The 12,315-nt window shown below is 36.2% G+C and overlaps 1 protein-coding gene across 1 annotated transcript; it reads left to right on the top strand.

The window, feature by feature from the left end:
* Positions 1–1,121: 1,121 nt before the first annotated feature.
* LOC114881223 (Golgi to ER traffic protein 4 homolog) lies at positions 1,122–3,650 on the top strand. Its single transcript, XM_029197929.2, has 6 exons — positions 1,122–1,276; positions 1,362–1,440; positions 1,740–1,974; positions 2,039–2,177; positions 2,255–2,395; positions 2,463–3,650. Exons 1-6 carry the CDS (start codon positions 1,164–1,166, stop codon positions 2,710–2,712), a joined length of 957 nt encoding a protein of 318 aa, XP_029053762.1. The 5' UTR covers positions 1,122–1,163; the 3' UTR covers positions 2,713–3,650.
* The last annotated feature ends 8,665 nt before the right edge of the window (positions 3,651–12,315 follow it).

The raw sequence follows: 12,315 nt of genomic DNA on the forward strand, positions 1-12,315 counted from the left end.
TCTTGCACTTATCCAGCTTTTAAATGCATGCAAATTCCTAACATATGATTCCTAACTTTGCCAGTGCTGCGAAATCTGGCGATCTGACGAAATTTTGTCATTAGGAAAAATTGTTGTGCTAGTCTAGCACAATCCGGCACAACCAAAGAAATTTCGAAAATCTCTAGTTTTTGATTCACCTCCAAGCTTTTTCGTTAATTTTTATTGACATTTAAGCTAATATCAACTTTTAACGCATGTGTCTCGCAGATTGTAAGTAGCACAATTCAGTACAACTTGCAGAATTCGATTATCTATCGCCGTTCGTAAGTTATACGAATATTAAATTTTGTATTCTTAAAAGTTCAACATTTTTTATCTACAAAATGGATAGAGATATCGAGTTTCTATCGACGGCACAACGTACCACAAGTTATCACAAATTATCTCAAAAAAAAAAGTTCGTTTCGGCAAAAGTGCGGGGCTAGTATAATTTTGTTTTTATTTATTTTCTTAATTGTTATTGATGTTATCGATCTCTCGTTTGCGGCACAATTCAGCACAAACATAGCACAATACGGCACAAAAAAGAAAATCTCAAAATTCGAAAAGTGCGGGGCTATCAAAAATTTTGTTTTTTTTAATTTTCTTGAGTACGCTTTGACTTACAGAGTTGCGGTTTACGGCACAAACGTAGCACATCGCAGCACAATTTCAAAAAATACAAAATTCGAAAAGTGCGGGAATTACTTCACACACGTCAATCAGCAGTAAGATTTTGAGTACCGCCACCGACGAGAGACTGTCGAAAGACGAGACAGTCTCTTGACGCCGCGCCGGTACCGCGGGAGGCCGCGGGGTGAGGGGAAGTAAAGTACACCGGTCGAACGATGGTGGCGCATCACACCAAAACCACCTTCAAATCGTTTCAAGCATCTCCAATCCATGGTATATATATCAGTGGCCTTAGATGCGATAACTGAGGTGGCGCTTAAATCAGTTTCTATTCGGCCTAATTTTCGATGAAACGTGGACTGCTTTACCGACGCAGAATTCGGAGTTCGACAGATTGACATCAAAAGTACCGCCGGGAGTGCCGCCTCTTATTATCTATTCTTTGTTCTAGTTACATAGCAGTGATACCAATGAAATACTAGGAAAAGAATATTCCAAAAAGCATAAACATGGCTTCGCGATACAATCACGGTGTTCAGCGAGTTTTAGCGAAATTAGAAGCATCTATAAATTCAGAAAATTATTACGAGGCACATCAAATGTACAGAACTTTATATTTCAGGTAAGTTAACAATTTTATTAACAAACAGCGTCAAAAAATTCTTTCTGCGCAATCTTGGGTATAAGTGTTTAACCTCTTCTTTCAGATATCTCGGACAGAAAAAATATTCAGAACTTTTGGAATTATTGTATAATGGAGCCACTCTATTATTACAGCACGAACAAGTATGTAATACACTTTTTATTGTCATTATAAATATTAAAAGATATATATTTTTAAAATAATGTCATAGTAATCATTTTGATATTATATTCAAATTGCTTGTATTAGAATTAGTTCTCGAACGATCTGCAGTCGTACTTTATAAAAATTTTATAAAAAAATGTTGTGATATTTGTATACATAATATGAATTTTATGTTTAAATATGGTATAATTAATAACGTAAATTGTATGAAATGTATTAGTATGTATAATAATATAACATTTAATATAGTGTATTACATTATTATTAATTACTACAGCATGCTAGTGGAGCTGACCTAGGAATTTTATTTATAAATGTCTTAATACAATCAGGAACAGAACCTTCTCAAATATATTTTGAAAAAATTACAAACTTATTATGTATAATGAGTTCTTCCTCACCTGAAAGAGATATATTTGTACAATCTGCTCTTCGATGGAGTACAAAGGGTACAGAATATAAAACTGGTCATCCAGATTTACATCAAAAGATAGCTCAAGTATTTTGGAGAGGTAATTTATTTTAACAAAAATATATATACAATGGTATCACCATAGTTTGTCACAAATGTTTTAGAAAAAAATTACGTAATGGCAAGACAACATTTCATACATAGTAAAGATGGTTCTGGATATGCTGCAATGCTTGTTGAACTTCACGAGCAACGTGGTTATACGAATGAAATAGATCTTTTCATTGCACAGGCAGTTTTACAGTAAGTTTGAGTTTCATAACTGAGTAACATTTAAGGCTTTATATACTCTTACAAAATTTCATTCATATTTGTTTCAGATATCTTTGTTTACAAAATAAAGCAGCTGCAGAAGAAGTTTTCAATTCCTATACTTTGCAACATCCAAAAATAAAGAGGGGTCCACCATATCTTCTTCCACTACTAAATTTTTTATTCTTTTTGTTAAAAATAATTGATAGGTAAGGATAAGTTATTTGTTTACTAATAAGTAAAAATTTAATTTATAAATGTGTACGCATTTTTCAGTGGTAAGCTTACTGTATTTACAGTACTTTGTGAACAGTACCAAATATCTTTAAATAGAGATCCATGTTATCGACAGTACTTAGATAAAATAGGACAGTTATTTTTTAATATACCGTCTCCACGACCTCGTAATCAAGGACTATTTGGTTCACTGTTACAATCTTTTTTTAATGGTTTGGAAGATGAAGATTCAGACGATGAACAGAGAAATACAGCTTCAACATCACACACCATACAAGAACTTGATTGATTAAAGGTTATATGTCACTGTACAATGTGATGAAAATGAATAATTAATATTTATATATACGTACATATTTTAATGTCCCACATGTTTTCAGCAACTGTGTTGTGCTAAACGGTCAAATTTCTAAATACTGCATTGAAATGAACTTTCACGAATGACCTGTACAGATAAACTAATTTATAAGAAAGATATGTGGGATACATTCATAGAAGAATTTTCTAAAATTGCAAGTTATATAAATAGTTCCAAGAAACCAATTTTATATAGAACAGAAATAACTATGAATGGTAATAATCTTTCATATTTTTCTTTTCATTGTCAAAATTTATTTTGATAATGTATTCGACGCATTTCATTGTATTGAAATGATAAGAAAGAAATCTGAATTGTATATATAAAATTTTATTTCAATGCTGCTATGAACTTTAAGGCGAAGTTTGAACGAAATCCTTGTGTTAGTAACAATGTATATATCAGATATTCAAGAGCAAATATGTACTTGGATATTACTATTAAATTGAATTTTTGTTTTATGTAAACTTATTTTTGTGACAAATAATTGTGACGTATATACTTATAGCTGCAAAGAACGAATAGTTAATGAATAGTATTATTTCTTGCTAAATTATGCTAAAGTAAAGTGAAATATCAATCAATAGATATGTTTGTATTAATGTAGCCATTTATAGATAAATATTTTACCTGTTACTATGATTTAAATAGAGTGAATATAGCAACTGTTGTAGCAACCGATAAAATATTTATTTATTAATAATTATCAAAGTTTTAGTGGGTTATTTATTCAATTAAAAAAAATAAAATGGCCATGATTGTATCATACAACACTAGTGTATTAATAAAGGATAATGTATGATTAAGAAGTATTGTATGAAAGAAGCTTTAAGAAACATGATTAGAAATACAGATTTATAGTAACTATATACATATGCAAACATTTATGTATGTATGTGTATTGTTATAAAAGTATATACCTAACTAACAAAATACAATTTAAGATGTTCAATATACTTATTATCTAATCCTTTGAACGTTTTAGATAATTTGTATAAATTAAATTACCTTTGTTCCTAATTTTGTAACATTTTGACCTTCTTTTGAGGTTTACTTTAAGTTTTGATTATAAAGGTACGTGTACATATTATAGGATAATATTGTATAATAGAATTAGCATTATTATATTAATTTAATAAAACGTATTGATTATACTACTTGCATAGGGACAAAGGTTTTGAAATAAAACGTATGAGTCGTTGCATAATTGAAGAACTCAGAGCAAGAAATGGATACTTCGATTTTCAGTTGACTAGATAAAATTGAAATTCGATGCAAGAAAGGATACAACGCGATATTCTTGTGACTGTTTATTGCTCCGAATGATGTTGATGTTTTTGACTGTTTTTTACCTCAAACAACTAAGCTCTTCAATTATTGTCACGTAAACTAAGTTCACGCTTTTCGTTAAATATTATCAAAATCATTGTCTGTGGTAAACGTTTGCCTATTTTGTTTGTCAACAATAGATTGTTACTAGTGTTACGGTATTTGTCACAAAATAGTTGCAGAGTTGCACAAAAAAAATTCGAACGCGCTAAACGCGGCCGTTTAGCTGCAGGTTTCGCTATCGATTAACACAGTTATATAGTTTTATTTATTTACCGGGTTTAAATCGGTTTCGATGCAAGTATTAACTCTTATAATACCGTTGAAAGGGAATAAAAACGTAACACAATAATTAGCTGATAGAGACTGACGTTTATGGGCTATTCCATGCAGAGTGATCACAGTTTTGACGGCATGGTCTTGAATCTCTATTCAACTTTGTAGGCTTGTAGAACCCGATATACGAACTAAAAATTAATACTCTGTTCCTCGATATTGTTTAAACTTTTTGATAAGGAATGATCCCAAAACCGGAAATTCAAAAAATTATGAAACTTTGTGTATACGTAGAGGATATCCCTCTGATTAAAACTTAATTGTTTTTGCTGCCTGTTTTCAGTCTAAAGGGATGAAAACCGCCCTTAAAATTTCGACCGTTTTTATTTTCTTTTTCTCCAAAACCGTTACAGACATTATTACAAATGGGGTAGATGATTATAGTCTTTTATCTATTTTAAAACTTTGATTTTATTTAACCGGCTTAGAAGGATGTATACTGTATGATAGTAAAACGAGAAGTAAAGCGACGCTCAGACCCCCGAAAGGAAAATCTGCCGTCCACTTAAGGGGGTAGACACGGATAATGCAGCGAGGTGACATTACCGGCAAAAATGGGCCTAAAAAAATTACGGGAATACAATTTTCGTCCTTATATGAGAAGCTTTGGGGCTAGGTGAGAGCTCATTCGAAAGAGGAAGGTCCAATGCAGGGCGGTCTGGTCATGGTTCAACGAGATTGTGTCGATATTTAATAATATGAGTGTCCAAAGTAGAGGAAGAATCGACAAAATACATCCGCAGATTCCAAGTATTTTTTAGGTCACTAAAACAGTTCTGTGACTCAAACGGTGACCGCCCTGCATTGAACCTTCCTCTTTCGAATGAACCCCTATTTAGATCAAAATCTTCTCATATAAGGATGAAAAGTGTATTCCCGTAAAAGCATTCCCACAGACGAGTTCCGCCATTATCTGGATACTACAGAGTGCTACAGAGCAAGTCACATGACAAATTTAGTTCAGCTAGAAGTTATAAGGTGGCGTCTAAGTAGAGAGGCTGCCGATTTGGAATCGTAGTCAGAATCAAGCATTAGATTGATTACATCACTTGAACTGTGCTGCGAAGGCAAGCGAAAAAGGCAACATCGCCCGAACGCTGAGTGAGACGCACTACAGTCATGCGTTAAAAAGTCAAAAATAAAAAAGTTTTATAATTGAATTCGTATTAGTCATACCGATATGTTTCGGCTCTTTCCTTTGATCATTGGACCTCTCTCTCTCCTCCACTGCCTGTCCCTTTCTACGTTCACGCTTGGCTGGCGTCGCGTGTAACCCGAGATTCGACATCTCGGCTGGATATATGCAACGTCTGGGTTCCCAGGCTCTGTTGCATATATTCAGCTTTTACTGTGCGCTGCCTCCGAAAAGGTTGAAATGTATTTAGTATACTATTTAACGAGTAAATAGGTTTTATTAGTAGCTGTTGGGTATTTGTATAAATGAAATAGAAATGATTTCATACTTTTTAGTACATTTCGAAGTCGGTTTGTTTTTGTTAAAAATTATTTTATTTCTCACTTTTTAGTGGAACGAGCAGTATTTGTAGGATGCCGTAAGGTGGTTTACTGCTCTTATTGGTTAATTGCAATAACGATAGTTTTTAACGATAACAAGTTCCATACAAGTTATCATAATAGTTATTAACAATTAACAAATTGCATAAATTTTTGCAAGTGAAATATCGCGGAAATATCTCCTATTAGATGTGAAAGGTTTCATCGCAATAGGTACATGCCATGCAGAGTATACATGTATAGAAACAGTAGAGAATCGGCGACTGCATGCTGACTCATATACCGGTAGAGCCACGTAGGCATACGTAGAATTCAATATAATAGTAACAATAGTTTTTCACGAATATCTCGGAAACTAAAGCTTTCCGTTAATTATGCATAATGAAAAAGTTGTTCAGTTGCCCCCGACAACATATTAAAAGGTCATTGAAATCGTCCAATCTTGAGATTAAAAACTTCCTGTATTTTGTAATAACATGGAAAAAACGAAAAATTTTTTTTAATGGAACCAATCGGAAGACATATCCTACGAGATGCAAAAGGTTTCGTTCCGATTGGTCCATCCATCTCGGAGTAATCGGTGACCACACACAGAAAGAAAAAAAAAATACTGATCGAATTGAGTAACCTCCTCCTTTTCGAAGTCGGTTAAAAATGTATAGTGGTGTCGATTCTGTGTTTACATGCGACACGAGCCAAGCGTAGAAAGGGACAGACAGTGGAGGAAAGAGAGGTCCAAAGATTCAAAGCGTGGAGCCGAAACGTATTGGTGTGACTAATACTAATTCAACGATAAAACTTTTTTATCTTTGACTTTTTCTCAATGAAACTTTTACTAGCACATTGGTGAGATTTTTCTAAACATAATACAATTTGGACTGTATTTACTTGTAAAATTGACGATAAAAAGTTTCTGACTAAGGGAAGGGTAGCGAATGAAAAAGACAGATAAGCCACGATCGTAATAATCGGCAGCCTCCTTCACTCGTTGTCCTTTTTTACGCTTGAAGCTGTCAGCAAACTTCTAACAAGGTAGGAATTGTGATCACCCGATCGGCCAACGCCAACGGAGGAAATGCCTGCAACGTGTACAATACTTTTATTACAGCTAAAAGTCAACATTTAAACACTTAGGCGAAACAGCGACCGTTTGCTAGACTGTCAAGAGGATTACGACGTCAGGGCTAATCGCTTCCAAATGTTGGGAATGTGTCTTATTCCGTCGGGAAGGGCAAGAGTATATTATTTTCAATAATATGCACAAAGTGACATCTCAGGCGCTGTACGTCATGGGAATAATTTTCTGAGCAAGGGTTTCCACCCAAAACTATGGTAGTGATGTATGTCGCCGTGTATATACCACAACTGTAACAATCCGGTTGCGCCTGAACTCTTTCAAAAAGTATATCCTTTTCGCGAATATGAGGAAATCGTAACGCAATATATTTTTTTTCTTCCTCTACAAGCTTTTCATATGCACTGTCAGGTAAACTGTCGTATACATGGAGTTTGCGGCCGTTGAAATAGATACTTCGCCAGTGATCAGAACAGTTACCTTCAATTATTTGCACGCTTTTGTCACTACGGCAGGGATTGATAAATTTTGTAAACTGTAAGTATAGGACACTTTGCGTTTCAAAAGGAGTAGTTTCTCTGACGACACGTAAAAATCGATCTAACGATTCATCGTTTAATTTACTTTGCACAGGTAGTACATTTTTCTTTACGTCAGTTACGGAACAAACAGCAGTCTCTAATATATAGTATCGTACAGCATCATCTGTGCAGTTTTCTTCCTGGACTGAATGACTGACAATGATACAGTCGCTAGTTACTTCTCCAACGGTTATATTTGATGTTTCAACACTGTTCTGTGTCATGTTTTCATATTTATGCTTTTTTGCGATTTTTCTGCTAGATTTTTGAATAGATGCGTCTTCTTTTGCCCGTAGTATGTATTCTGGATTTCTAATAGGCATGTATCTATTGTGGCGGCTGTCCAATACTTCCGGAAGCATGCATTCTTCGTAGAAACGCGTTAGGAAAGGTTCCATATGATTTGTCCAAAACGCGTCATCCCTATTTACGCGGATCATATGTATGCTTTTAGATGTCTAGATGGCGAAAATACAGAACTTACGTTACGTTGTATGCAACTGACCTTGTACTTGGTAGAAATACTGGTGCTTGCTATTCATTTCTTGTATATCTCTCTTATCGAAGATGTTTCGTAAGTGACGTATTGTTTCTGTTGCGTCTATCGCTGTCAAATTCTCAGCAGATAGTGGGCATTTCAGTTCCAGTAAACCGTGATCGTCGATAAGTCCAGCAAGAGAGGCACCCAAGTATGGAATGTCGCGATCAATGAACAATCCACAAGTTCGAATCCTTGTTTTCATTGCGTTCGCTACGTCTTTTCTTGCAATGTGTTCTTTATCGCAGCCATATTTCATAGCAGCAGTATCGACAGATGGAGGATATAAAATGTTTTTTACCATTGCTGCGCAGGACGTTGTTTGTCTTGTGCGACACACTGCTCCAAAATTCGAAGCAGATAGCATTTCCTCCTTTAAAGCTCTCCATAAATCTGAATCGTTTTGGTCTCCTGTGTTCATTTCTATTATTGTACGATTTTTTGCGTTGTCAGCAAGCTTTTTAAAATGTTCCTTGCGAAGTTGAAGCAGCATATCACTCGGAAGATCTGGTCTTTGCGAGTTTGGATCATAATATTTATCCGTTCCTTGCACTGGCTTAAATTTCCTTCTTTTGCCATAAGTCATTCGAAATTCTTTCGTTTACGCAACTTTTTTCTGCCGCCATTCCTCCAATCTCTTTACTAGTGGTGGCACGGTTCTACACATGTTCTTATGCATTTGTGTAAGTCTTGTTGCGTATTATATTGCGTAACAGCACCAAAATTAATACGTTTTCCACCAATCTCTTTGCAGATAATTGAATTAAATGTTTCTGCGGGATTGTTTGTAACATTCATTAACAAACTATCCGAATAGCAGCTGAGGAATCGTATGGCTTTTTCGATTTCGCTGTACAGACTGTATAATTTCAAAGATAGAACGTAATTTTTCTCAGCTCTGTTTTCGTCCCGCATACACATATGGCTGCGGCTATTGCACTCCTTATGCTCACCAAATATATGGCTAGGAATACTTAAAATGTCCTTCTTAAGTTCTCTAGGTTCGATATGCTGAGGCACTTTTTCTTGTTTTCGCGCATTGACTGTTAAAACGAAAGCTCTACGAATACTTAAAATATTTTTTTTAATGATATTTCGGTACGCAACAAAGTCACGATCTCTGTGACCCTTCGTTTGCGTTTTCTCCGCAACGTGTCTCACCTTTTTACATAAATTACGAAGTAAGTAATTGGTACACTTTTTTTCTAACGGCTACTTTTTGTGCTCGGTAAGGTCTGTTATTCACAATAGTATGATAGACGTTGCTATCATCATCGGTAACAACTGTTCTCTATATCAAGCCATGCATTTCAATGCTGCATTTGAAACATTCAGCAATAGCATCCCTTTCCATGCTACTATTGGAAATAGGTGGTGAAACAAAATAAAATGAGAAAATACTTTTTAAAACAAAACTTTATTTAAAACACTTGGAAGGGCACGTCCGTACCGCTCGGAAGAAACAGTCCGACTAAAGGCAGGTCAGTGACGAAGAATTCGTCACGTACCCATAGACTCCATCGGTCCTATTCTTTATCTAAATAAGCCAAGAAGGAACACAGCTGCATCCTCTTGACTTGTGTCTCGGAAAAAGAAACGCAATACGTACGTCGATGGTTTTTGTAAACGGAACGAAAGAAAACTTTCTCTTCTTGAAAGATAAAAACCAACAGCTACTAGAACTGGCATAACGATCATAGTTTTTATAACATTTATGATGTTTTCGGGATGTAGTTTTTCGTTCCGCTATATCACATATTGTGCAGTATTTATTGCGTATGCCGATAAACAGAACTTTTCCTGTGCGGAAACCTACAATGGCACCGACACCGAAATGTGAATTATAATTCGTATCATACGATCTCTTCATCCAGCTACCATCCGCTATGACAGTTATGTATGGGATACCGTCGACGACTTCATTGTTTTCAAAAGCTAATCGCCTTTCTTCTTCACCTGCTGTCTGCATGGTATGCATTGCACTTTTCATAAACTCATCTACAAGTTTTTCACGGTACCTCAGGTATGTCGTTTCAGCCATGTAGGGCATGTCCAGGGCGGCGCATAATTCTAATTGTGCATAGCCGATTCCGACTATAACAGCCGCGGTCGTCATGGCCTCATTTATATTCATTTTATCTGAACGCATAGGTTCCGGCCAAACAGTAGCTTCTCGTAATTGCACATTTGGCACTTGAAGAAAAACTGTGCGAGACACCCATGCTGGCGAGTACCGATCATTTTTCAATCGCGAAAATGACATTCAATACCTCGCGCATGATTGTCGAACGTTCTATGTATTTCATTCCAAAAGAACTGAACGTCAACAATGCGGCAGCCATCTGCTACATTTTCCGAAATACGTCCCACATCTACGTGTCCGACGTCTACGACGAGATCGTCGTCGCTATCGTCCAGGACGTTTTGTACAGTGGGTATCACACTTGTAGATTCGCATTCTACCACGACAGTCTCATCGTTTTTGCGAAGGGCGTTTTCTGCGATGCGTCCCATATCTTTATTTTCGCGAAGGGCGTTTTCTGATGAGATGCGTGCCACATCTTTAGGATCCTTTGGGATAAATGAAGGATCTTTATTATAATATTTATAAACTAGTAGGGGGTCAGACATATCTGTCTGACTAACCTCCTTCACATTTTTCGATATACAAAGTTTTCCCGGGAGAGAATTTCTCTTTTTGAAAACTACAGTAGGTTCAATCGTCAATGTCGACGATTGCCATTGTTTTTGTCGCCTGCAAAGTAGAACGAATGAGGTTATAAATACTTGTAAATATTTGCACACAAAAAACTGAAATGTATTTTGTAAGCACTTACTATTAATTGTAACGAATAAGAAAAAATGAATTTAAGAGTCTTTTATTAGAAGTCTTCGGAGACGTTGCTTCTGAGAACCGTAAGAGCGATAAGGGTTCTAACCTAAACATTCTCCTAAAATCTTATGCGCGTCAAGCAGGATCGTTTTCAGTTAGTTCGAACGAAGCCTTTGAAACCAAAGCATCGCAGCTATAGTCTTCAACAGTTTTTCTAATAATTAAATATTTTTTTTCTCTATATAAAACTTTAATATTGTTTTATTGCTTCCACCCATAAATCCTAATACTTACATTTTTCTATAAGCTCTTTTGAGGGAGAGCTTTCTCCTACCCCCTCCTAACCTCTGACTTGTGCCTTTTTTATTTGCCATTTGTGCTCATTTTTTGCACAAATGATTGAAAATATTGATACAAATTCAGTTTTTCAATATGTTTTCTACGTCTAATGCCGGGTCTACACTGCTGTTCGCGAACATTTCGCGAACATTTCGCGAACAGTTTGCGAACAGCTCGCGGACCATGTTCGCCGGCAATGTGGACACTTTCGTGAACAGCGAGCAGGTTGCAGCGAACTCATCAGCGAACAGCGAACAGTGTTCGCTAAGGAGTCGGTACATCAAAGGGTCTGTTTGTGAACTCGAAACATGTCCGTTTGCGTTCAGTTTGCGAGCTGTTGACGTAACTACGTCTGAGCTTAGGTGTGAATTCTGTTCGCGAACTGTTCGCAAACAGCTCGCAAACAGCTCGCAAAGAGTTCGAGAACTGTTCGCGAACATTTCTACTCAGTGTAGCCCTGGCATAAGAAAGAAGTAGTAGATGGCATCGCGGGCCTTTTCCCCCACCACGCTACGCACGTGTGAAACAAAAACGAAACGCCAACGCTGTGGCGTTTTCCAATTTCACTGGCAGCGACAGTTCAAAACGTGCTACGAAGTAGTAACCATCGAAGCAAAAAAATGGATTCGCGAAGCCGCAGTAAGTGTTTCTTTTCATCTTTACTTCCCGAGTGTCATTGACAATTACATTTCGTGAACATTTGTAATACAAATATTTGTGGTAATTATTGAGATTAGGTTACACCTCACCGATTTTGATGAAATTTAAATATATTGTAAAACTCAACATTTTGAACAACTTTTTCCTATACATATAACCGCCGCTCGGCCTTAGTTTTCGAGATATTTTCGAAAAACTGTTGAACTGTTTTCGACGCCGATTTTCTACTGTTTCTGCAGGCAACAGCACGGCGACCAATGACCAATATATACCTTGGGTACTTCTGCATTCATGATTTCAATGTATCGTAGCTATGATGGCACCTGGG

Source organism: Osmia bicornis, chromosome 10 (genome assembly GCF_907164935.1).
Source record: "Osmia bicornis bicornis chromosome 10, iOsmBic2.1, whole genome shotgun sequence".
Taxonomy (NCBI): domain Eukaryota; kingdom Metazoa; phylum Arthropoda; class Insecta; order Hymenoptera; family Megachilidae; genus Osmia; species Osmia bicornis.